The following is a 27,643-nucleotide window of genomic DNA, read 5'->3' on the forward strand; positions in this document are numbered from 1 at the left end:
ATTTTGGCCTTGGTAACAGACCACAGTGTTTGCTTGTTTGTTTCCTTATTGTTTTTGTTTCTTGTAATAGACAAGTATATATATTTAGAAAGATGCCAAAGGTAACTTCTTAAATGGTACAATGATAGAACACTGAGTTAGGTAGGTTGCCAGAAAACATCAAAGCTGATGCTAAGTGATGGCTACTACCACTTTATCAGAATTAAAAACAAAAACAAAAATCAAAACAAACAAACAAAAAGCCTTGCTTTTATTTTCCTTAAAAGTTTTTTTAGTACATATCAGCAAAAAAATAACTTTCTACTTCTACTAACATCTTTCTTGGATGGTACCCAAAGAACATATGATTTAGGGCAGACTACATAAAATGTATGCTTTATTGCTGAGGGAGTGATGACAGGGATTTCTCCCAGTTACTCAACACAGCAGTAATGAAGCTGTGGTGAGAAACCATTTCCTAATCCAGACCTAAGGGATAGGTACTAGATTTTATTAAAACCTGAGGGTAGCCTAAATAAAGGGGTCAACTGGATAGAGACAAGCTGATACACCTAATGACCTACTCCTAAGAATCATGCCTATAAAGCAACATAAATAAAACTTGTATACTTATAACTTTTATATCAGCCAAATGTTTTATCAACTTGATTAAGAAGTATACTACTTATAAAATAAAGATTCATGCTTTCAAGAAGGACAAGCTTAACCATATGCTATTGTTTCATTTCAAAAAACTAAAGCTTGAAGAGATTGAAAAAGCAGGAAAGAAATACGTACAATCCTGGTGTTTTTCTAATGCAATTTCAAGCTTCTCTTTTATCTTCTGCAAGTTTCGGACCTGCTCAGCATAGTCTTGGGTGAGGAGGGTGGCGCACATACCAGAAATGGACAAACATCAGGAAAGGAAGTTAATTAAACCAAAAAATGAGTGGAAATGATGATGATTTTCTTAACCTGAAAACCACTCCTGTTAAGGAAAGCTAGGCAGACAGCCTCCCATTAACAATGAACAACACAGGAAAACAAGTATAGTACAAATTATCCATGGTGTATAAATGGTGAGTACAAAAAGGCAGGTTTGTTTAGCCTTGATGGAAAACAAGAATTAGGCTTAGCCTAGTGATCAGAAATGTCCTGCTAGGAAAAACACAGATTTATCTCATGACTTAATTTCAAATCTCAGTTTCCACTTCCTCTTCCAGCCTTAGCAGTAGGACAGATCAAAGTGAACTCACTAAACAGCTCACTTACAGTCCACACAACTCAGGAACAGTAGTTAGGGCAATAACAAACACCTTAGGTGCAGCATTGTCTTTATAGTGATAGCACTTAATTCTCTAAAAAAGTGAGCTCCCTTTCTACACAGGAACTTGGTTACCTATGCTATATTAAAAATGTGAATGTCAGAATTAATTATCTAGGTGGCCAAAGAAGATAATTATGGTTTAGTGAAAACATAGACAGTAGCTCAAATCCCAACTCTGTCAGTCCTTAGCTGCGGACCTTAAGCAAATTATTGATCCTATAGTATTAGTTTCTTCATATATTAAATGATATTAATTGTACCTACCACAAATGATGCATTAGATAATAAAACATTTACATGCCTTAAACATTAAGGCATGATAATAAAACATTACATGCTTTGCACACAGTGCTCAAAATGCAGCTGTTGGCCGGGCGCGGTGGCTCAAGCCTGTAATCCCAGCACTTTGGGAGGCCGAGACGGGCGGATCACAAGGTCAGGAGATCGAGACCATCCTGGCTAACATGGTGAAACCCCGTCTCTACTAAAAATACAAAAAACTAGCCGGGCGAGGTGGCGGGCGCCTGTAGTCCCAGCTACTCGGGAGGCTGAGGCAGGAGAATGGCGTAAACCCGGGAGGCGGAGCTTGCAGTGAGCTGAGATCCGGCCACTGCACTCCAGCCCGGGCGACAGAGCGAGACTCCGTCTCAAAAAAAAAAATAAATAAATAAAAAATAAAATAAAATGCAGCTGTTATTGTTGTCACTGTGACAATTATTATTACTCATACTAATACTGTAGGACAATACTCAGGACATAGTGGGCCCAATAAATGGCAGCTCTCTTCCCTGTCCCTTCTCTAATGTAAGTCAAGCCCAACTATTCTTCCTACCATATGGGGAAGGTACATATATTATTTTATAACTCTCTCTTCAACATTAAACAAGTGTAAAATTACTTTACCTCTGTTACTGATACTATGTATGGGTAGGAGTAACAGGATAGCAACAATTAAGTTTAAAGCAGATGGAATTAAGACTCTAGCATCAAATAAATCTGGGTTTGGATCCCAGCTCTACCGTTTACTACTTGTAAGGCCTTAACCTTGCTAAGCCTAATAAGGCTCTAGTGAGGACAAAATAATTAGTAGTTATGAATTATGCTATGAACTTTTGATAGCTACACAAATACAAATACTTCACATACAATGTGGTGAATCCAGGTCTGATAGCTACACAAATATAAATATTTCACATACCACTTGGTGAATTTGGGTCTGCTGTTTTACTCCAATAAAATGGGCATTAAAAGGCCAAGGGACGGCCGGGCATGGTGGCTCACGCCTGTAATCCCAGCACTTTGGGAGGCCTAGACAGGTAGATCTCGAGGTCAAGAGATTGAGACCATCTTGGCTAACACAGTGAAAACCCGTCTCTGCTAAAAATACAAAAAAAATTAGCTGGGCATGGTGGCAGGTGCCTGTAGTCCCAGCTACTAGGGAGGCTGAGGCAGGAGAATGGCATGAACCCGGGAGGCAGAGCTTGCAGTGAGCCAAGATTGCGCCACTGCACTCCAGCCTGGGCAACAGAGCGAGACTCCATCTCAAAAAAAAAAAAAAAAAAAAAAAAAGCCAAGGGACAAAAAGAGACACAGAAGCCATGAACCACTTTATAGGATGAAGTTTTCCAAACGTATCCACTGGCAGAAACCAAAATAATAACTCACAATTCTATCATGACCATGCCCTCCTCAGGCAAAGGATATAATGGGAGCTATGTAAACTGCACACAAAAGACATAATGAGAGTTACACCTTCTATGCAGGTGCTGAAGTCAGAAATACCATTGAAAAGTGGCCCAAAGACCTACAACGACACTTACACAGGTGGTATGAGCTGCAGGAAGTGGCAACATAGAACCAATCTCTCTCTGGTGCTGATGAATCCAATATCTGTTGGCCATTCCCTTTAAAAACTAACCCTATCCCTTTCCACCCGAAAGCAGGCTATGCTAATGGTGGAAGATGGTCAAATCTATTGTACATACACTATTACCATCTTTTATTTCCATGGCTAGAAACCTCAGGAGCAGAAAAATTTTTTTAATAAACTTTCAAATTCAGTTTTGAATTTACACTATTTAGTACACTAAAAAAAGAAGAGGGTACACTTGCTCCTATCTAAAAAGATCAAAATGATATGTGAAAATAACTATAAAGTCATCCTATATGGCTATTTTATAGGAAGAGTCAAGCAAGGCAAGTTTCTTGTGTTTGTTTTTTACAAGTTCTTAGACATACCAGAAAGTCTGGCCTCTAACTTTCGCATCTGTTCATTCCTTCTCAAAAGCTGGGACGAAAGATCTTCTCTGGAGCTGCTTCCATCGGAAGCCTGTTGAGGTAGACACAAGGAAGGTCGAATTCATACATGTGTGAGACCACAGTACTGAGCCAGAAAGTGACAGGTCTACTTTAGGTTTGGTTACACTTCAATTAATTGTAGTCACTGAAAAGCTTCTTAACGTAACTGGGCCTAGTTTCTCTACCTGGAAAGTGGAAGCAATGCTTTCTGCCTCTTAAAGTGAAGGAGAGAGGAGATGCTAAACAGATATATCATATGTGTACACATGTTATTGAAATAAATAATAGTAAATAGATCCATTATTATAGCAAGTATGTAATACAAAAACTATATTTGCCACGATTAAAAAATCACTTTATCTTTCCAAAAGTAAAGTCCTGGGATAAAGAGGGCGGGAGTTCTGTAGGGATCAAAACCTGGCCTATGACTATGAATCTTTCACCAATATTGATAAAGTTTCATCTATAAAACAAAGGGATATCAATCTAAAACTCTAATTTGCATCATAGACTTCAGCAGACAATATGCATTCAACAAACCAATATATTAATGAGGCATATATTTTTTCCCAAAAAAACAGATTATTTTAAAATAAATGAATACTACTATTACTATGGGCACTGCTTGCGATTGCTAATAACTCAGTTTTTAAAATCTCTTTTACTTTTCATTATAAAATTTTTCAAACTATAGAAAGGGAGAGAAATTGGTCTAATGAACACTTTCCATCTACTTTCACAATTGCTGAAGCTTTGCCTTATTTGTTTCACCAATTTTTATTTTTCTGAAGTAATTTAAATAACAGACATCATTACATTTCATCCTAAATACTCTGATAACTATTTCTAAAAATAAGGATATTTCTCTTCATAGACAACATATGATTATCATTCCTAACAAAAAATATTAACATCCAGTCCTTAATCATGTTTCCCATTGTATCCCCAAAATGTTTTTAAAGATGATTCAATAATTCACTTCAAATATTCATCTACATGTCCAGCCAACTGCCCATCCAATATGTACCGAGAGTCAGGACAGTGGACAGTTAAGAGGAGAGTCTCTGGTGTCTGAAGACCTTGCTTCAGGTTCCAGTTTTACCACTTTCAAGCTGTAAGAACTTAGGCTCATTACTCAATTCCTCTGTGCACTGGTTTCCTCATTTGCAATCTGTGATAACAAATATCATTTGCCTCACAGAGCTGTGACGAGGATTAAGTAAATCAATACTTGTCAAATCCCTAAAACACAGCCTGGCACATATTAGCTTTAATATGTGTCATCTATTACTAGTTGTCTTAGTCTATTTGAGCTGCTATAAGGAAATGCCATAAAGTGTGTGACTTATAAACAACAGAAATGTATTTCTCACAGTGCTGGAGTCTGGGAAGTCCAAAATTAAGGTGCCAGCAGATTGGGTGTCTAGTGAGGACCCACTTTCTGGTTCATACATGACACCTTCTAGCTGTGCCCTCACATGGTGGAAGGGGCAAGGCAGCTTTCTGGGGCCTCTTTTGTAAGGGCACTAATCCCATTCATGAGGGTTCCTCCCTCAGAAGCTAATCATCTCGGAGACGATTCACCTCCTCATTCCATTGCTCTGGTGATTAGGTTTCAATATATCAATTTTTGGGGACACAAACATTCAGACCACAGCACTAGCAGTATAAGAAGCTGTTATGATTATTACTGTTAGTGAGACATAGAATGTCTCATTACTGTGCTAAGCACTAGGAATAGTGGTGAAACAAAGAGCTCCTATCCAAAACAACAGCAGCAGCAGCTAATTATGAAATGCTTAGAGCCAGATTCCATGCTAAGTGCTTTACATCCTAAGCAGAAGAACTGACATTACAGGCCTCAGACTGTTGTCCTTAGAAAGGCCTGCTTTTAAGGTTGGTCCTTGCCTGGCATCTGGGAACTTAGGCTTTGGGAGGGTTCCCATTATTCTGTTAAGAATGGCTCATTGTGCCTAAAATGTTTGTGCAAAAATATGGTTTATGCTGAATACCTGGTTTCCTTCTGGAGTCTGGATTATTTATTTATTTATTTATTTATTTATTTATTTATTTAGACAGAGTCTTGCTCTGTCACCCAGGCTGGAGTGCAGTGGTACAATGTTGGCTCACTGTAACCTCTGCCTCCTGGGTTCAAGCAATTCTCCTGGGCCTCCTGAGTAGCTGGGACTACAGGTGTGTGCCACCATGCCCAGCTAATATTTGTATTTTTAGTAGAGACAGGGTTTGCCATGTTGGCCAGGCTGCTCTCGAACTCCTGACCTCAACTGATCCACCCGCCTTGGTCTCCCAAAGTGCTGGGATTACAGGTATGAGACACCCCACCTGGCCCGGAGTCTGGAATATTGATACACAGTAGGCAGAGGGTGTTCACACGACCAGTACCCAATAAAAACCCTGGACACTGAGTCTCTAATGAGCTTCCCTGGTAGACATTTTACATGTGATGTCACAACTCATTGCTGGGAGAATGGAGCATATCCTATGTTACTCCACTGGGAGAAGAATCTTGGAAGCCTGCACCTGTTTCCTCCAAGCTTTGCCCCATGCACGTTTTCCCTTTGCTGACTCTGTTTTAGATCCTTTCACTGTAATAAATTACAGCAGTGAGTAAAACTGTATGCTGAGTCTTGTGAGTCCTCCTAGTGAATAATCAAATCTGGGGATGATCTTGGGCATCCTTGACACACATATTTTAATAAAGATAGATACAGTTCCTATCCCCATTTTATAGATGTGGAAAATAAGGAAAGAAAAAAATGAAGAAACTTGCCCAAAGTCACATAAAAATAATAGAGCAGATATGGCTCTATAACCTGACCTGAGTTCCTAAGGGCTACACTTCCCTTATCGCCTTTCATGAAACTCCCAGTTCAGTGGAAGAGACAAACAAGCAAATCACCAATAATAATGCAATACAGTAGGTGCTATTACAGAGGTTAGCAGAAGACAAGGCACCAAACAGCCAGCAGGGGTAAAGGAGAGAGGGCTGCCAGAGGAGAAGGTCAGGTCAAGGGAGTTTCCTGGAAGTAACATGTAAGCTGAGTCTTAAGACGCACAACAGTCTGGAAGAGGAATGCACGAGTGAAAGGGGAGACAAGACATTCTAGAGAGAGGAAACAGCATGTGCAAAAATTGTAGGCATGAAAGAATGTGGTACATTCTAGAAAGTGCAATAAATTCAATCTGGCTGTAGCACAGGGTGTAGGAAAGTACAGTGAGAAAATGCTGGCCAAATAGACTGAGACAAGACCATGACAGTTTACCATTATGCTATAATAATGGGTTTGTACTTCATCCTGAAAATGATGGGGAAGCCACTGAGTTTTATGAGTCTTAAGTACTGGAGAGACATCAACAGATCTGCTTTTAGAAAGATCACTTTTGGCTGCGCACAGCCGCTAGCGCCTGCAGTCCCAGTATTTTGGGAGGCCAAGGTGGGCAGATTGTTTGAGCCCAGGAATTCAAGACCAGCCTAAGCAACATGGCAAAACTCCGTCTCTACAAAAAATGCAAAAATTAGCTGGGTGTGGTGGTACGTGACTGTTGTGCCAACTACTCAAGAGGCTGAAATGGGAGAATCGCTTGAGCCCAGGAGGTTAAGGCTGCAGTGGGCTGTGATCGCGCCACTGCACTCCAGCCCGGGTGAAAGAAAGAGACCCCTGTCTCAAAGAAAACAAAAGGTCCCTTTGGGGACAGGGAACCCAGACAGACTACAACATTTGTCCCAGAAAGAAAGGCAGTCTGAAATCAAATGATAGTATAGGTTGAGTATCTCTTACCCAAACAGTTTTGGATCCGAAGTGTTTTGGAGTCAGGATTTTTTCAGATTTTGGAATGTCTGCATATACTTAATTAATAATTTGGGGATGGGACCCAAGTATAAACACGAAATTATGTTCCATATACATTTTATACACATAGCCTGAACATAATTTTATATAATATTTTAAATACTATGCATTAAACAAAGTTGTGTTAAGTATTTATGTGTAGAATATTCCACTTGTGGCCATGTTGGCCTCAAAAAGTTTACGATTTTGGAGTATTTCAGATTTCAAATTTTCAGATTAGGGATGCTTAACCTGTGCTAGTAAATGTACTACTAGAAGATGGAGTAGAGAGGCAAGTTTGAGACATTTAAGAAATGAAAGCTGCCTGTAATCCTAGCACTTTGGGAGGCTGAGGTGGGCAGATTGCCTGAGCTCAGGAGTTCGAGACCAGCCTGGGCAACACGGTGAAACCTCATCTTTATTAAAAATAAAAAAATTAGCCGAGTATGGCGGCATGCACCTGTAGTCCCAGTTACTTGGGAGGCGGAGGCAGGAGAATTGCTTGAACCCAGGGTCCAGCCTGGGAGACAGAGTGAGACTCTGTCTCCAGAAAAAAATAGAAAAAAAGAAATAGAAGCCATTATACATGGTGACTGATTGGACATCAAGAAGTGAAAGGAGGGAAGAGTCTAAAATACCTCCAAGGTTTCTGGCTGGTGACTTGGCAAGATGAAGGTGCACGTTTGGAGATGGAAATGATGAATTCAATTTTGTTCATTTAGAATTTGAGATGCCACAGAGGAGGCATCTGTTTGGAGAAATATATGCAGTTGGGTATAAGGGTCTGGAGACAGGAACTGAGGATCAGGCTGTATTAAGTTCAAAACTTGAGAAATCCCAAAATAAAGTACTTCCTGAATCCAGGTCAATCTCTGTATTTGGGATACATTACTAAATAAATGACTTCATTTAGCATGTCAAAATGAAGGCAAAGCAGGTCCTTCTGTCACAGAACCCAGCCTTAAAACTACATCCTTCAGCCCGATGCTCAAATGTGTGCTTATATTTCCTCTAAAATATAGGAACCAGTGATAATGTAGACCTGGTAATCTTATTGCTCCATCCCGATAACCTAATAGCTTCTGCCATGTAATCTGACCTGGGATCCAGGCAGTATAAGAAAGCAGGAGGAAGACTCATCTGACCATGGAAACAACTCAAATGTCTATCGCCAGGAGAAGACAGAGATAAAATGTGGCCTTTTCTAAAGCTGGGATCTTTTTTTTTTTTTTAAATCTTTAGAGACAAGAGTCTCGCTCTGTTGCGTAGGTGGGAGTACAGTGGCACGATCATAGCTCACTACAATCTCAAACTCCTGGGCTCAAGTGATCCTCTTGCCTCTGCCTCTCAAAAAGCTAGGACTACAGGCATACCACCACCAACCTGGCTAATTAAAAAAAAAAAAAAAACTTTTGTAGAGATGCGGACTTGCTATGTTGCCCAGGCTGGTCTTGAACTTCTGGCCTCAAGCAATCCTTCTGCCTTAGCTTCCCAAAGCACTAGGATTACAGGCATGAGCTTCTGTGCCCAGCCTGGAATCTTATATAGCAGTAAAAACAAATGAACCACAGCTTCCTATAACATGGATGCATTTTATAAGCATGTTGAATTAAATTTTTTTTTTTTTTTTTTTTTTTTTTTTTTTTTTGAGACAGAGTCTCGCTCTGCCGCCCAGGCTGGAGTGCAGTGGCGTGATCTTGGCTCACTGCAAGCTCCGCCTCCCGGGTTCACGCCATTCTCCTGCCTCAGCCTCCCGAGTAGCTGGGACTACAGGCGCCCGCCACCTCGCCCGGCTAGTTTTTTTGTATTTTTTAGTAGAGACGGGGTTTCACTGTGTCAGCCAGGATGGTCTCGATCTCCTGACCTCGTGATCCGCCCGTCTCGGCCTCCCAAAGTGCTGGGATTACAGGCGAATTAAATTTTAAAAAAGGAAATCCAAGAAGTCTACAGTGTGCAACTTTTATAACTTCAAAAACAAGCAGTATTAAATAATAAATTATGAATACATACGTATCTGGTAAGATATTTTAAAAAGCAAGTGAATGAAAAATACAAAATTTAGAATAGTGGTTATGCTAGCCTAAATTGAGTAGAGGAAATTGGAAGAAGCATATAAGTGGCTTAACAGAATTGATAATGTTCTATTTTTTCAGATGAGTGATAGATTTACTTTATGCTTTATACTTTACATATATATTATATACATTCATTTATACATATCAAGCATTATAAATGAGTTTTAAAGAAATTTATTGCCAAGTGTTGGTGGCCCACCCCTATAATCCCAGCACTTTGGGAGACTAAGAAGGGAGGATCATGAGATCAGGAGTTCGAGACCAGCCTGGCCAACATAGTGAAACCCTGTCTCTACTGAATATACAAAAATTAGCTGGACGTGGTGGCAGGCGCCTGTAGTTCCAGCTACTCAGGAGGCTGAGGCAGGAGAATCACTTAAACCCGGGAGGTGGAGATTGCAGTGAGCCGAGATTGCGCTGCTGCACTCCAGCCTAGGTGACAGAGTGGGACTCCATCTCAAAACCAAAAACCAAAAACCAAAAAAAATTATCCCAGGCATGGTGGTGGGCACCTGTAGTTCCAGCTACTTGGGAGGCTGAGGCAGGAGAATTGCTTGAAGTTAGGAGGTGGAGATTGCAGTGAACTGAGATCATGCCACTGCACTCCAGCCTGGGTGACAGAGTGAGACTCTGTCTCAAAAAAAAAAAGAAAAAAAGAAATTTATCTAACTTAAGAGGATCCTGTCATATGCAAAAGCCACACTTTATTTTTTAAGCATGACATTTCCCTAATATAGCAACATCTTCATTTTTTGAAATCTTATAGCCACAAATGTATTTTACTAATAAGAAACATATTGTAGGCCAGGCATGGTGGCTCACACCTGTAATTCCAGCACTTTGGGAGGCCAAGGCGGGCGGATCGCCTGAGCTCAGGAGTTTGAGACCACCCTGGGCAACATGGTGAAAACCTGTCTCTAAGAAAATACAAAAAATTAGCCAGGCATGGTGGAGTACACCTGTAGTCTCAGCTACTCTGGAGGCTGAGGCACAAGAATTGCTTGAGCCCCAGAGGCAGAGGTTGCAGTGAACTGAGATCAGGCCACAGCACTCCACCTTAGGCTACTGAGTGAGAGTCCATCTCAAAAAAAAAGAAAGAAAAAGAAAAAAAGAAACATACTGTAATCACTGTTGCCATCTTTCCATCAACCTTCCCAATACAACAATGCACTCTGGCTAACCCCTTACCACAACTCAGAGACCTTGTTAAGCAGCAATGACTTAGTTGTTATATAAGTATATATGTCTGCAATGAAAACAGGCCCAGACATTTTCAGAAATGAAATGCAAAAGAAGATGTACAAGGTACACAGATGGAAAAACAGTACAAGAGGACACTGGAGAGAATATGAAGAGGAATTCACAGAAAAATAAGGAAAAAAAAAAGAGTACCTTAACATTTACAAACCAAAAATTAACAAAAAGGTACCTCAGAGTAAGAAGAATCAGATGTACAGGCTCTTATATAGCTACAAATCATGAAAGGTATGAAATAATCAAGCAATTTAAAATATTTATTGGAAGAATTTCCTGCAAAAGTATATTTCTTTTTTTTTTTTTTTTTTTGAGACGGAGTCTCGCTCTGTCACCCAGCCCAGGCTGGAGTGCAGTGGCGCGATCTCGGCTCACTGCAAGCTCCGCCTCCCGGGTTCATGCCATTCTCCTGCCTCAGCCTCCCGAGTAGCTGGGACTACAGGCGCCCACAACCGCGCCCGGCTAATTTTTTTTATATTTTTAGTAGAGACGGGGTTTCACCGTGGTCTCGATCTCCTGACCTTGTGATCCGCCCGCCTCGGCCTCCCAAAGTGCTGGGATTACAGGCGTGAGCCACCGCGCCCGGCCGCAAAAGTATATTTCTTAAGTAAAGATACTTACAAAGTCATCTCCTGAGTCAGCTCCCATTGAGGCAACTGATTCCTTGCTCACAGACCGTGGGATCCTAGTAGCACCTCCTGGTCTCTGAGCAACAGCAGTCTCTTCTGCAATTTTCTTCTTCAGTTTTGCAAACATGTTTGCTGTGTGCCTATCCGGCACGGATGATGAGCTCTCAGTAGTCCTGGTGCCTGTGTTTAGGAATCAGACACAGGTGCCTACAAAGTTTCAGACATCCAAGCTAGCTGCATTCCCACTTAAATGTGGGCCAAGGGCTTATGGCAACACAGGATCTATAAACCAGATGAAAGGGACAGTTCAAAAGTTAAACACTGGAAAGATTTCACATCTGAGTTGTTAAGTTTTAGATTTCAAAATTAAGTTTCATAATTTACATGTACACTTATAGAACACAATTACTAAACATTTAAAAAGCACTCAGGTGCTTCATATGCATATAAGATGAAGAAATCCAGTCTCAAGGAGATGAAGTAATCTATCAAAGATTGTGTGGCTAAGTGGCAGGGCTGGTATTTGAACAGAGGACTCTCATTCGCAAATCTCTGTTTGTTTTTTTTTTAATTACGCCATGTTGAGTATGACATATAACACATTTGGTAAAATTTCCCAGAGCAGACATCAACATCACATATTCGTGACTTAATGATTTCAAATCCTTCCTCCAATAAGCTTAACTACAGTTTAGTGTTATTTTTTTAAGTTGAAGGGAAAAACGCATGTAATTCGATTCATATGTAATCCAATATCCAATATGTAATTCAATATGTAAAAGGTGTAATATCCTACTGTTTCAGGATGGTTTGCAATCAACTGTCCAATAGGAAAAGCTGGTAACAGAAAAAAGACGACAAGCCAGACAACTCTGTTGTATAGGTATCTGATATCCTTGAACATTTTCTGGAGACGCTGTGTGGTTCTGAGTTTGATAAAATTACCTCCAATCAGTTTCTTTTTCTTTTCTTTTTTTTTTTTTTTTTTTGAGATGGAGTTTCTTTCTTGTTGCCCAGGCTGGAGTGCAATGGCACAATCTGGGCTCACTGCAACCTCCACCTCCCGGGTTCAAGTGATTCTCCTGCCTCAGCCTCCCGAGCAGCTGGGATTACAGGCATGCGCCATCACGCCCGGCTTATTTTGTATTTTTAGTAGAGATGAGGTTTCTCCGTGTTGGTCAGGCTGGTCTCAAACTCTTGACCTCAGGTGATCCACCTGCCTCGGCCTTCTGAAGTGCTGGGATTACAGGTGTGAGCCACTGCACCCGGCCTGTTTCTTTTCTTCAGAATGTTTGACATGATATTCAAAGAAAGATTCAAAAATCTTTTCCTCCCAATGGTGTATAAAACACTAATATTCTGGTTCCAACCTTAACTTTCCATGTTTTGTGGAGGACACCTAAGCTCTGCTCTGAGATACACAAATGCCATCTTACCACTTCAGATCCTCCATTAAGTCTGTACAATTCTTCAGAAACTTTACTTTCAATGTCTGTAAACCACTTACTCACCTGGCTTATCTACTAGATCTAAAACAGCTTGGAGGTCAAAGCATTCTGTCCTGCATGAAGACAAAATAAAATTCATTGGATATTTCTTTTCAAGTGTATGGCCGAAATGTTGGGTGGGGATGGGGAGAAGTAGTGAAGGAAGAGGGACAAAAGAAGGATTAAAGGGGGTAAGAAAACCTGTCACAACTCTCAGTGGGATACCCTCCCTAACCCTGATCTCCTATGAATTTGTTATTTGCCTAAGAGCGTCACTTACAAGCGCACAGAACAGAATTGATCACCACAGCGGGTGCCTAAACTCATCTCTCCCTGGGAGCCCTAAGCAAAACAATTTGAATGAGGTTAAGTTTTCCTGGGGCCAGTATTTATTTCTCAGTTGATTACTATACTCACACACTGTTTACCTGGCCAGACCCTGGACTGTCTGGTCACGGATTTGCACTGAGAAAAAGCAAAGCAAGATTGGGTAAAGACAGATGCCTAACCCCCAGGGAGGCAGGCAGGTGCCTGCCACGGCAGTTTGGATCTCACTCCCTCAGGCTCCCTCCAGCCCCGCCCGTGCTTGGACTGTCAAAGAAAGGAAGGATCCAACATCTCTCCCATTTGACAGCAGAGAAACTGAGCCCCAGAGAGGAGGAGCGACTTGTCCAAGGTCGCGCAGGGAGGAATCCCGGAATCCTAGGCTCCAGACTCCCAGGCCGGGGCAGCCCGCCTCCGCCCCCACTCTCACCCTTTCAGCACCCCGGTGCCGCCCCCCGCCTTGGGGCTTGGGCAACCCTGACCGGGCCGCTGTGGTGACAGACAGAGGCCACCGGGAGAATAAGGGGCCTACTCGCATTCCCGGAGTCCTGGCCCGCGCACCTGCCTCTCTCTGGGCAGCCAGCAAAGCCCCGCCTCCGGGGCCTCTCGTGAGCCCCGGACCGCGTCACCAGCCCCCACCGCCCGGCTGGAGAGCGGAGCAGCGACCCGGAACCGCACGTCTCCCAGCGCGCCGGAAGTGACTGCGCGAGGGAGTTGGTCCGAGGCGCGCATGCGCCCGTGCGCGGCCTTTGGCGGCTACTGTTCTAACCTCTGGGCGGCGGTTGGGCCGGAACGGCTGGAGTGCGCGAGTGCCTAGCCGGGCGCTCAGTCATTTCAGTTCGCCACGTCAGCGAGCGGCCAGAGACGCAGATGATGACTGAGTCTCCGAGGCCTCTCTTGGTCTTTCTTTATTTTAACAGGGGCGTGTGCAGAGCGTGGTAAGTGGGAGGGGCTTCGTGTCAAAAGTGAAAGAACCAGTCCGTGCCACAGGCCCCGCTGCGCTGTGCTGGCTACAAACCCTTCGCGGGCTGCGCTGCTTGGCCAGACGCCCCCCGTGCCGCCCGGTCCCGCCGCACCCTAGGCAGCTGCCTTGCCACTGTGTGACCCGGGAAGTCTGCGCCTCCATCTTCACTCAGAAGGCAGTAGCTCCAGAAACTAGTCCTTACACCTTGAGACCAGTTTTTAAACTTTGGCGCCTGTCACCTCCTGTAGATGATGCGTTTTATATCGCAACCGAGTGCATAACGTCCAGCAGAACCACGTTGTAATGCACTTAAAAACGCTAGTGGCAGCTCACTATATTGGATTAGCTTCACCATCCGCTGCTGGGCCGTCTCCTTTCTCCTTAGGAAGAAAGTTCAAAGCATCAAAAGTGCCCGGCGCCCGCTCCTGTGGTCCCAGCTACTCGGAAGACCGAGTTGGGAGGATCTCTGGGTCCGGGGCTTCGAGACCAGCCTGGGCACCGCGGCGAGACTCCGTCTCTTTAAGTAAATAGCAATCATACAGGCAGTAGGAAAAGAAAAAAACAAAACAGGAAAAACTGTCTTGTTCTAAGTCACATTCCAGGCCGGGCGCGGTGGTTCACCCGAGGTCAGGAGTTCAGACCAGCCTAACATAGCGAAACCCCGTCTCTACTAAAATTACAAAATTAACCGGGCTTGGTGGCCCATGCCTCGAATCCCAATTACTTGAGAGGCGGAGGCAGGAGAATCGCTTGAACCTGGGAGGTGGAGGTTGCAGTGAGCCAAGATTGCGCCATTGCACTCCAGCTTGGGCAACAAGAGTGAAACTGTCTCAAACAAAAAGTCACGGTCCACATCAGTAACCTAAGTCAGGTCCCTGAACTCGTCAGTGCCAAGCCAGCCATTCCACTTTAAGTACTCTGGTTCCATCCCCAGACTTAACACCAGCCCAAGAGTAAGCAGATTTCACCCAATTCTTCAACAGCCCCTTCCTTCGCGTGTTCCAGGAGCAGGGCACGGAAAAACCAAAACCAGGATTCAGACATTTACAAACTAACAAGAAGCATCAACCCCAAGATAGTTCAAAGCCTTTGAGATATGTGAATGAAGCAAACCCTAACAGTTCAGCTGTCAATACCGAAAAAGTACCAAAAACTTTAAGCAAATAATGTTTATTTTTATATTGATGATACACTTAATATATATGTGGATTCAAGATACAAAATTCATGTACAGGAGTTCACACCTGATGAATGTAGACACATTCCTAGAGAACATTTATCAATGTGAAAATTTCTTTAATACACTGACAACAAAAATCAAATATTCTCTAATCTCGTTATTCAATAAACATCAAAACGTTTCAGTTTTCATCCTCTAGTATTGAAGTGCCCTCAAGGTGGTAGGCACTGTATCGCAGGAGAAAACATTGGAAAGCCTACTGAATCCGCTCTGCAGAATCACAGTGTTTACTCTGAAATTCATTTAGTGAAGTAGTGAAAGGCTATCTTTTATGACAAATCACATCTCATACAAGAGTCAAAAGTGATGAACTCAAGAAAATAAAATGTTTCAAGAACTTCTCAATTTCTAAAATCTATGGAGGATTAACCATAACAAAGAAGAAAAAGGCTGCTAGAAAGGAAGAAAACAAAAAACATCCTGTTTAAGAGAACGTATGGCTTAAGCAATTTAGAACACAACTGACAAGACTTTTATAATACCACAAATGTTCAAGTCAAATGATAGTGACAGTATAATTTTCCCCTTAGTCATTGGTAGTAAATAGCCCCTTCAAAATTTATTCTACCGTTAACACATATAAAAACTAATGAATCCAAACAGTTTTGCTAACAGGGCTGAGTCGATGGATTTTTTTTTCCTAAAGTATTAACTCACAATATCCAAATATTAATACAAATGAACAACAAGATTGTTTCAAAGATTACAGTGATTTGTGAATAGCTAAATAGGCAACCAAATAGCTTCATTATTTGCACAACAGATTAGCAGCACTTGGATAAGAATTGTTACATGAAAAATATTGTGCTTCAGTCTCTTGAGGAGAGCTAATAAATATAACTCTATAATCCCTATAGTATTACAATTCTATAACATTTCAGTTACAGACAAGCACAATTTTTAAGTATTTCACACCACTAGAAAATCGAGTAATTATATCCTCCAAATGTAATTACTGCTATGATTTAAACAAGTGCATTTCTGCCTAGTAATCAGAATGTAGACAATAAGTTCACCATTATTTTCAAGGGAAAAAGATCAAACATAACTTATTTTAACTCCTATTTGATTATCTTAACCTTTAGTGATGATTTGAATTTTAAAAAGGGAAACTCAACCTTACAATGGAAACTGCTCAGAGGAAATAATAAAGTGGCCTGAAATTACAGTAATTCTTAGCACAAAGTAAAAAGTGATTTATAACTGCTTCATCTGATTCAATGATTAATGAAACCATTGTTTATACTGGTGCTACACAATGAAGATAACCTATATGGATAAGTTATTTTACTTGTAAACTCTGCTATGAAAATGTTAGGACTTTGTATCTGCCTTTCCTATTATGTAAGACATTTCTACCTCAACTGGAAGAATCCTCCAAAATAAAAGTTTCTCTGATTATTGAACAGCAAGGTTTATTAAAAACAAGCCAAAAAAAAAAAAAAAAAAACAGTAGAACTAGCCATATGGTCTATGTGGCAAAAGGAATGCATTCAGATAACTATAAAAAGCCACACAAATCAAATTCTAAATTATTGTACTGAACCATTAGAAGGTATTTTTAATGATATAATCAATGAGTTAACAAAAACCATTTTTCAGGAAACAGTAATAAAAATTCTTTTTTTTTTTTTTTTGAAATGGAATCTCGCTCTGTCACCCAGGCAGGAGTGCAATGGCACAATCTCGGCTCACTGCAAAGTCCGCCTCCCAGGTTCAAGCAATTCTCCTGCCTCAGCCTCCCAAGTAGCTGGGATTACAGGCACACACCACCACGCCTGGCTAATTTTTTTTTTTTTTTAGTAGAGACAGGGTTTCACTGTGTTGCCCAGGCTGGTCTCCAACTACTGAGTAATAAAAATTCTTATTGTGCTAAAACACTTTAAGCAAATTTTTCCTGCAGATTTTTAATATACCACAATACATAGCTTTAATTTAGGAAAAAAGCAATTAATAGCATGCAAAGAAGGGTGGGAATAATATTTTTTAAAATACAGTGGTTATCCCTCTATGGTTTGGAAGTATTTACTTTTGGGATTATCATATATGATCAGTTCAAATTTTATACTTATTCATACTGATTTCATGTTTGAGAAAATGTATGGTTCAAACTGTAATGTTTACAAATTTCAACTTTCAATCCTGGCAAAGTGGACATTCACAACAGCTTCAGAAGAGAAAAGAAAATCAGTGATGTAACAAACATTTAAGTATCATTTACTGCAGACCTGTAAGAAGGCTAGCCATAATTCCCTATTTCATTCTGAAAGTGATATAATTCAGCCTATTAGCTTTCATTCCATAAGCCTAGGAGAGAAGTATAAAACCTAATATTACCTATGTCTTAATAAACAATATTACACCTAAGAAGATGATTGTCTTAGTAGATAGACTGGAATTGTCCACCAAACTAGGAAACTGATCCCCAATTTATAGTCTATGACGAAATTTAGGCTTGAATAAGTGAGTTTGTAGTTTTAATATAATGGACTTCAAACTATTAAAAAAAAAAACAGTCTACTGTCCAAGTATGTTTAAAAATCACACTGATTAGAGTAGTCTGATAACTATTAAAAAAATAATTTTTTTAGGCCGGGCACAGTGGCTCACACCTGTAATCCCAGCCCTTTGGGAGGCCGAGGAGGGTGGATCACTTGAGGTCAGGAGTTCGAGACTAACCTAGTCAACATGGTGAAACCCCATCCCTACTAAAAATATAAAATTAGCTGGTCATGGTGGCACACGCCTGTAATCCCAGCTACTTGGGAGGCTGAGGCAGGAGAATCTCTTGAACCCGGGAGGCAGAGGTTTCAGTGAGCTGAGATCGCACCATTGCATTCCAGCCTGGGCAACAAGAGCGAAACTCCATCTCAAAAATAAAAATATTATTAATTTTTAAAACTGTAAAAGAAATTAACAAAAATATTTTAAAATTAAGAATGGTTCTTCAATCAGTGATTAAATAACAATGTCATGTAAAGTTGGAATTCTTCTCAAAAGTCAATATTACACTAAACTAATAAGTATAAAATGCCAATTTTAGTTTAAAAAAATTTCATATTTATGGAATTCCAAAGGAAATATTTCTATGGCACCAACAAATTAGTTATACTTAATACAGTTATCTCTACCCAATTAAAGGCAGATCACCCTACATCGTCCTGATACCCTTCCCATCAATAGGTGATTGATTCCATTCACACATCAATTATTTTTCCTTAAACACAAGGCATGCTTAAGTCTTTTGTTCAAAACTCAATGAAGTTGGAACATAGTGTAGTATTAGGCTTTGAAATTCTAGTTTGAGGAAGATGAATCGCTTTCTTTTTTTTTTTAAAGTAAAATGGTCCCATTATCCAGGAAAGACTGAGAGGTACAGCAAAAATAGGTGTAAAGTATCAATGTATGAGAGCGCAGGAGACTAAAGGGAAAGAGCTGGGTTTTCTAAGCAAGTTTTACCTTATTCAACCTCAAAGTTATTGGCTTTACAACGGCTGGGGTTAGAGGTCACATTCACTATGTCAAGTCTTTTCTACTGTACTTTTCGTTACCACTACTGTCCTCAATGTCCACAAGGAGCCTGAGTCAGTTCCATGAATTTTAAATGGTATATTATCTGCTCTACTACTCTTCAGTGCAAAAACAATGATTTGATTATTCAAGCAACACAGCATCAGATCCTATGGATGTTTTCACTGATTTTTCAGAAATAATAAATGACCAAATTTTAATATTTATTCAAGAAAAAGGCTGTTATGATTATTTCTAAATACTGTAATTGAAAAGTGTTAGGAATAGTTGGCTGTTTTATTTAAAATACAATGAATCAGCAAATGTAACATTTTTTGGGTGGTAAAACTCACTCCTGAGATAATTTCTCTATTTTAAGATAATTTAATATTGGATCAGAGAGATTTAATCTTCCAAAGAATATTGGTGTAAAAAGTTGCTTTGCAGTTACATTTTATCATGCAAAAATAACCTCTACTTAATTTCTGCAGTGAATGTATTTAAGTGTATATTAAACATCTCCTACACTCTTTCATGCAAATAAATATGTCTGAAGTAACCAAACATTGATACTTGGCAACATTCTATAGGTTCACAAATTGGCACTGCACATATTTACTATCCTCTTATCCTCCCCAACCCTATCATCCTTGGGAGAGGTTTGAAGGCCCAGATTTTTATAGCACACCATGCATCTAATATTAAAAACTGTACTTCATGTGTGAATATATCATCAACTTGCAGAACACAAGTGGTCTCATAGAGACACAGCAATACGAGTGGAGGCATTTTATTCAGTGGAAGCATTTTCTCAGATGAGCCTACTCACCTTTGATATGCAAGTCCAATAAGAAAAAATCTGTAGCTAGAAATGCCAAGACAGGACTAAATTAATCATAGCTGCTGCAAATATACAAATTAACAACCTCCTGTTCCTCATTAAATCCTACCTTACTTAAGTTAGGCCGTCCCTTAGCTAATGCCCCCTTTTCTGCCTCACAGAGACACATAAAACGAGGCACACTGATGAAAAAAAATTGTTCCAAAATCAAAATTCAGTATGAGGCGTAAAAATGACAACTGGGAATATATTTCCCCTATTTAATGGACATTTTCCTATGTTTTAAAATGTGATCAAAGCAATCTGTTTTCCACAGCCTATTAAGCCCCACTATAATTTACTCAGTAATAATACTTAAACATGGATCAAGAAAATAAAGGACTACTACAGCTTCAGAATCTGCTGGTGTCTCAGTTTCACATACTTAGGTTTTTCAGGTTTATATCACTAATTTATCATCAGTTTAAATAAAAATTTGCAGGTGATTTTAAAGCTAAGAATATCCAGCTTTCTGTTAAGATCTTCATATCCTAATTTCAACTCCAAATTAGCCCATTTTATCCAAACACAAGCCCCTCAAAATAGAGACTTATGAATGAGATACAGCCACAACCTAATTACAGCAGCATGAACAATGCCACTAGGATGTCCTCACAGAACTTAAATAAATTCAGCCCACAATGGGTATGGGTACATAATATACACATACTGTATCATTGCATACCAATATATTTACAAATATGTACACATATATACAAAAAGTATACACAGAGATTGCATGTAGCATCACAAAAATATACATATGCCATTACAAATAAAATAAGAATTTCAAATAAATAAGGTCAACAAAAGAGCCCTCAAGGTAAATACCCTCTTATGCTTTCTAAACACGCACAGGAACATACACACTCAAAATATCACCAGAAGACTCATAGCATTCATATTCGTATCAAATCTTTTACTCACTCAGGGTGGGGAGGTGGTTTTGAATCACTGGCAATGGCCAAGTTAGCAGACCTTGGTACCTGACTATATTTCCCGTCCAGAATGTTTTCTGTATATCAAGCTGATTACAAGTGTCCAGAAATTAGATTTTTCAACTGGGTCCAAACTGCTTCTCAGAGACAGAAAGTTACTAAATCACACATGTCAGAGGAGATTAAACCTGGAGGAGAGTGCTACAGAAAGCTCCTTAATACCTAATACATAAATCTGATTTGTCACTTTTCCCATTATCCTGACTAAATTCAGTACAATTACCCCCTAATCTGTTTCAGGGAATTCTATTGCACAAAGGAAATAAAGGGCAGTAGCCAGAATTTGGAAGGGAGGGAACCACCCGGATCCTCTATCAGGAAAACTCCAGCCACAATTGGATTGCACTTTGCTTCTGAAATCCTAAAACATTTCAATTTGGTAAAAATAAAGAGAGTACAATAAATTCTGTGCTTTGAGAGGTTTAAGAGCACCACTTTCTAGGAGAAACACACACATGCATATGAAGGATACATCCTGGCTAGAATAAAAGATAAAATGTCAGACTTGTGGATTTTTATAATAAAAATTTGATACTGTTCTGTGCCAAAATACAAATCCCTAATTATTCTTTCTTGTTCATTATAGAAAGCAGTCTGAGCTACTGAGAAGACTGGGCTGAGATGAGGAGATGTGAGTTTTAGTTCTAGCTCTATCACTAGACCATCACTATGGGTCTCAGCTTTCTCTTCTGTAAAATAGAGAAGACAGTTGCTTTACCAACTTCAGAAATACACAGATAAAGAGAAAATTTCACTGTGCTTCATTTTGTTTTGTGTACAACTGACTTCTTGCAGTGTTATGCTTTCTATGTTGTTTATAATGATACTTAAGAGAGATGAGAGACTGTATCAGAATCTCCAGGGAGAATTTGTGCAATTTGAAAACAAAGGAGTGATTTTTCCCTTTGCTTTGCTCTGTTCTTAGTTCCTGTATTTAAATTTTTATGAATTATAAAATTAAATACATTAGGGCTTAAATTTTTTATATTTATAAAGGGCAGGTGGTATGCACTTTAAAAAAATGAAATTTTTTGCCACTATCAGCTCAAGCCCATTGGGCAACTGTCCTTTTACATAATTCTCCCTTGATTAAAGAACTACAGAAGCTGGGTGAGGTACAAGGAGGGTTTATTAAACTGTATGTTTAGGCTGGGCGTGGTGGCTCATGCCTGTAATCCCAGCACTTTGGGAGGCCGAGGCTGGCGGATCACCTGAAGTCAGGAGTTGGAGACCAGCCTGACCAGCATGGTAGAACTCCATCTCAAAATACAAAATTAGCTGGGTGTGGTGGTGCATGCCAGTAATCCCAGCTACTGAGGAGGCTGAGGCAGGAGAATCACTTGAAACCGGGAGGCAGAGGTTGCAGTGAGCGGAGATCCTGCCACCACACTCCAGCCTGAGTAACAAGAGCGAAACTCCATCTTAAAAACAAAAAACAAAAAAAAACTGTATATTTAAAACTTTCATGATAAAAAGTAAAGACACAGTATTCATTGCAAATGTGACCTTCCTAATGAAGCCTACCCTGATCATCACTTTTTCTTTTTTTCCAGAGATGAGGTCTTGCTTTGTCATCCAGGCTGGAGTGCAGTGGTACAATCACAGCTCACTGCAGCCACAAACTCCTGGGCTCAAGTGACCCTCCCACCTCGGCCTCTCAGGTAGCTGGGACTAATAGGGGCATGTTACTATGCCTGGCTTCATCACTCTTTTAAACATTATCCTTAAGAAAACAAACAAAAGATTTACCTTACCACAATCTATACTTTTCCATCCTACTTAACATTTTCTAACATAAATTACTTATGTTTATTGCCTTACTCCTCCTACTAGAATGTAAGCTTCATGAACACGAGGATTTTTAAGTCTACTTTGTTTGCTTCCCCAATGCCCAGAAGAAAATCTGGAGTATAGTCGTTGTTTAATACGCATTTTTCTGAAGGCATCAATGAAACAATAACATTTTCCAGCACAGTTTTCCTCTCTTTGAAGATTCAAGATCACTTCAGTCCACTTTAGGTTTTTAACTACCTGTAAGGAATTACACTACTAGCTTACAGGGCAATGTCATGAGGGTCAATGTTGTGATTTCTAAGACCCTCATTTTTAGACAAACATGTTTCTAATCATAAAAGCTCTAATTTCCTCAGGAGAGCCTCCGTCTGCACTAGTTTCTAAAACAGCTAAGTGGGGCCCAGATCTTCTTGAACAAAATCTAAGTAAATGTGACCTACAAAAGAAAATGTTGTGTACACTACAAACAGGGTAAATAGTTCTCTTGGTGGTTGGAGTGGGGAAATCAATATTTTTGGAACCAAGAGTCCAAATTACAGAATCAGAGTTAGAAAGAACCTGGGCCAACCTCTTCATTTTACAGATGACAGTGCTAATAAGCAGAGACATGAAGACACTTGTCAAAGGGCATAATACTAGTTACCAGGAAAGCCAGGACTAGAACTTAGGTCTCCTAGTTCTCAGACCAGTGTTCTTTATGCTTAACAGGGAAGGATAAAGCTCAGAACAGTAAATACTATTTTAAACATTAGAGGACAGGAAACTCTGTGTTGGTAGGAGCATAACTGGCACAGGACTTAAGGGGAATTGAAACAAGAGGTCAGAAAACTGAAAATAGTCTATTGCTGTAGGTCAATGAACACTGTTACTAAAGGAAAGCTATGAAGTTTATTAAGTTACTGAAAAAAAAGGAAAGCATACTGAAAAAAAAGGAAAGCAGTCTTTACCTGAAAATGAAAACCCACTAGCAAAGGAAATCTCTTTCCAGGGTAACTTTTCCCAAGCTTTCTGAAATACTGTTTGAAAGAACAAACAAAAATATTTTTAAAAAAGTAAACAGGCCAGGTACAGTGACTCACACCTGTAATCCTAGCATTTTGGGAGGCTGAAGCAGGAGGATCACTTGAGCCCAGGAGTTTGAGGCCAGCCTGCTCAACAAAGTGAGAACACGTCTCTACAAAAAATTTAAAAATAAAGAAAATTAGCCAAGCACAGTGGCGCATGCCTGTAGTCCCAGCTACTTGGGAGGCTGAGGTGGGAGGATTGCCTGAGTCCAGGAATTTGAGGCTGCAGTGAGCCATGAACGTACCACTGCACCCCAGCCTGGGCAACAGAGCAAGACCCTGTCTCTTTAAAAAAAAAAAAAAAAAAAGGTAAACAGAATACTCCCCCAAGTCCCCAAACCCCAAAACGGTAACTTCAGACTTCAGGTTTGAAAAATCAGCAAATCAGAGCAGGAATGGGAATAACTTAGACCCAAATTAGTCTCTATGCCAGAAATGAAAACCAAGTTAAAAAATAATGGCCAGGTGCGGTCACTCACGCCTGTAATCCCAGCACTTTAGGAGGCTGAGGCGGGCAGATCACAAGGTCAGGAGTTAAAGACCAGCCTGACCGACATGGTGAAACCCCATCTCTACTAAAAATACAAAAATTAGCCGGGCATGGTGTCAGGCACCTGTAATCCCAGCTACTCGGGAGGCTAAGGCAGGAAAATCTCTTGAACCTGGGAGGCAGAGGTTGCAGTGAGCCGAGATAGCACCACTGCACTCCAACCTGGGCAACAAGAGCGAGACTCTGTCTCAAAAAAAAAAAAAAAAATCAGAGTAAAATTTACCTAGGGCCATGGGAAAGAGATATCACAAGCAATCACCTCACTTCCCCTGGGACTGCCAGATGTGATCCTGTACAGAAAATTAGGTATCAGGCCTTTTCATTCATAGATTTCTGAAACTGAATGCTGGGTCATCAAAAAGGAGGGGAGAACTTCATAGTAAGTGACTGTGAAATTATAAAGGGAATGACAGGGAAGGAAAATACAAAAAAGAAAAATCTTTATAATATACACTGAGTCCTATTTAAGATAATAAAAATTTTGTGCATGAATATAAAACACTAAATACAGGAAATATTAATAAATCTTATTTCAAAATTGTCAATGCAAAACCAACTTACATTTTAGGTTTCATAACATCCAGTTACCCCTTACCAAAATTTAAAACATCTCTGACTTTGAAGTCTCATAAATTTCAATGAGGCAAAAAATTAAAACTTTATGCCACAGACATAAATCCAGTCTTTAAATGTGATCTCATAAACCAAGAGTTTAAATAGAATTCCTATTGGAGACATTGTATCATGAAACCAATGACATGGTTTTTTGACTGAAATATTTCAAAGTTGTTTCCTTTTTCATTTCCAGCATTCACAGACTATAAAGAAAAGAAAATATGCAAATAAATCTCATAACACAATACTCATACATTCCAAGTAATATTTACCATCTCAAGTCCTCAATTAAGATCTAGCTTTCAGATGCAATTCAATCCAATTTCTGATATTATGACAGTATTGAAAGAAATTAAATGATTTCAAAAACTGGCTTGATCATATTTCAAAGAATCAAACATTTTTCTACCAGCTAAGTTGGAATGAGAAAAAATATATTATGGAGGGACTCTGTTCCTGATTTTCAGTAGTCCATGGTGGCTAGCTTCATCATTACGAACGATTACATACTTCCAAATCCAGACATTTAACTTAGGTCCTAGTATAAGAGTTGGATTTACCTCATTATACAAAAATAAATGATTTTTTCTTCTCAGGGTGAGAATAGTGACTATTTGAGTGTAGGATTAGAAGTTGGAGGTAAATATCCATCCCTCAAAATCAAAAAATAAAAATTCCAAGATTAAGATTTTAAAAGACCTGAAAGGTTGCATTTTAAAACAGTTGCCCTAAAAGTGTGAACTTTTTTTTCCTCAGTTTGTTTTTAAAATGGTGGCCCTAAATTAAAAAATAAAAACTAAGTAACACCACTATGTGTCTTATCACATTAGAAAACTGCACCATTTAAAATTTGTGGAAAATGAAAACTTGTTTCGACAAGAGGGTTTTTGTTTTAATAGTCATCAATGGTATTCTCAAAGAACACGTTTCGAACATCCAGAATGGATGCTAATTCCAAAATGTGCTTCTGGAGATGAGGATTCTCCACTGTTTCATCCCTTGGCAGTTGTGGATATGATTCTGGATAATTTCGTGTTTCCTGGTAGACAAAAAAGAGAAAAGTCAAGTTTTGCGGTCTAATGAAAGAAAATTTTACACATCGATACAGTGTCAAGGAGTAATATAATATGTATTTTCTCTTTTATATTGGAATGAATCTTATTGTTAATATATTTGTTGAATATTGAATTGCTGATATTTAACCATTTTGACCTCTAAAAATGACAATTTCAGATGGTTCAACATAATATATTCATTTAGTGAGTTATTCCACAAATGTTTACTGAGGCCTATTGTTGTTAGACACTATGCTCTGTATCATGTGGAAACCATATAATTCATGCTACTGGGGGGAAAATCCTAACACATACAGAATTTCAACAAGTATATGTTAAATAAAAAGATATTGCTTTGGAAATTAAAATGAGGCTGGGGTGGCTGGGCGCGGTGGCTCACGCCTGTAATCCCAGCACTTTGGGAGGCCAAAGCGGGAAGATCACGAGGTCAGGAGTTCGAGACCAGCCTGGCCAACATGCTGAAACCCCATCTATACTAAAATACAAAAATTAGCCAGGCATGGTAGTGGGCACCTATAATCTCAGCTACTCAGGAAGCTGAGGCAGGAGAATTCCTTGAACCCGGGAGGCAGAGGTTGCAGTGAGCTGAGATCACGCCATTGCACTCCAGCCCAGGCTTTTTGCCATGTTGGCCAGGCTGGTCTCGAACTCCTGACCTCATGTGATCTGCCTGCCTCAGCCTCTCAAAGTGTTAGGATTACAGGCGTGAGCCACAGCGCCCAGCCTAGAAATTCTTCTTCAGTGGGTAAGTTCTATAAACTATAATCCTGCCATACATTTAAAATTTCCTGCAGAAGTTGCTACTTTTCTATACATCTCATGCAACAGTTCATATATACAAACGTTAACTTCTCTCTGCCTGTAGGACTCACTTATTACACATTACAAAAATAAATTTTTTTTAGATAAAATCTCACTGTGTTGCCCAGGCTGGCTTACTGCAGCCTTGCAGTGAGCTCAAGCAAACCTCCCACCTCAGGCTCCCAAGAAGCTGGCACTACAGCTGCGCACAACCGTGCCCAGCTAATTTTTTTATTTTTTGTAGAGATAGGGTCTTGCCATGTTGGCCATGCTAGTCTCGAACTCCTAAGCTCAACCAGTCTATGCGCCGTGAAGCCCAGGTGGCTTCAAGGAAGAAATAATACTGATCTAAACAAACTCTTTAAGAAATAGAAGAGAATGAAGAACATATCAACTCAATTTATGAGGTTAACACTATCCTGATAACAAAACCACATGAAGACATTATGATAAAAAAAATAAAAACCAAAATCATTCATAAAACAGATATAAAAATCCATAATGAAATATTAGCAAATTGAACCCAGCAATGCAAAAAGGACAACAAAATGCAAAAATATGACCACAAAATGGGTTTAATAGCTATGCAAGGTTGGTTTAACTTTTTTTTTTTTTTTTGAGATGGAGTTTCACTCTTGTTGCCCAGGCTGGAGTGCAATGGCACAATCTTGGCTCACCACAGCTTCCACCTCCTGGGTTCAAGTGATTCTCCTGCCTCAGCCTCCCAAGTAGCTGGGATTACAGGCATGCACCACCATGCCTGGCTAATTTTTGTATTTTTAGTAGAGACGGAGTTTCTCCATGTTGGTCAGGCTGGTCTCAAACTCCCAACCTCAGGTGATCTGCCCACCTCAGCCTCCCAAAGTGCTGGGATTACAGGCATCAGCCACTGTGCCTGGCCGATTTAACATTAAAAGATCAATTAGT

General features: G+C 39.9%; 2 protein-coding genes across 12 annotated transcripts in view; both read right to left on the minus strand.

Annotated features, from left to right (window-relative positions):
- LOC105463915 (golgin A1) overlaps window positions 1–13,913 on the minus strand; it is a 77,003-nt gene extending 63,090 nt beyond the window's left edge. For 3 of the 6 annotated variants that reach the window (XM_011711340.2, XM_071078324.1, XM_071078323.1), the window contains exons 1-5: window positions 13,786–13,913; window positions 12,925–12,974; window positions 11,406–11,695; window positions 3,545–3,635; window positions 778–852 (exon numbers count right to left, since the gene is read on the minus strand). In XM_011711340.2, the coding sequence (XP_011709642.2) occupies window positions 778–852; window positions 3,545–3,635; window positions 11,406–11,540 (301 nt within the window). In that variant the 5' untranslated portion in view covers window positions 11,541–11,695; window positions 12,925–12,974; window positions 13,786–13,913. Of the gene's footprint in view, window positions 1–777; window positions 853–3,544; window positions 3,636–11,405; window positions 11,696–12,924; window positions 13,627–13,654 lie in introns of those variants that run through there. The other 3 variants (XM_011711341.3, XM_011711342.3, XM_024787389.2) reach the window with 3 other exon arrangements.
- Window positions 13,914–15,342: 1,429 nt separating this feature from the next.
- Window positions 15,343–27,643, minus strand: part of LOC105464087 (suppressor of cancer cell invasion) — a 199,955-nt gene continuing 187,654 nt past the window's right edge. For 4 of the 6 annotated variants that reach the window (XM_071078326.1, XM_071078325.1, XM_071078327.1 and 1 more), the window contains one exon: window positions 15,343–25,878. In XM_071078326.1, coding sequence (XP_070934427.1) covers window positions 25,732–25,878 — 147 coding nt within the window. In that variant the 3' untranslated portion in view covers window positions 15,343–25,731. The remainder of the gene's footprint in view (window positions 25,879–27,643) is intronic. The other 2 variants (XR_011612866.1, XR_011612865.1) reach the window with 1 other exon arrangement.

The sequence above is a fragment of the Macaca nemestrina genome, chromosome 14 (assembly GCF_043159975.1).
Source record: "Macaca nemestrina isolate mMacNem1 chromosome 14, mMacNem.hap1, whole genome shotgun sequence".
Classification (NCBI taxonomy): Eukaryota; Metazoa; Chordata; class Mammalia; order Primates; family Cercopithecidae; genus Macaca; species Macaca nemestrina.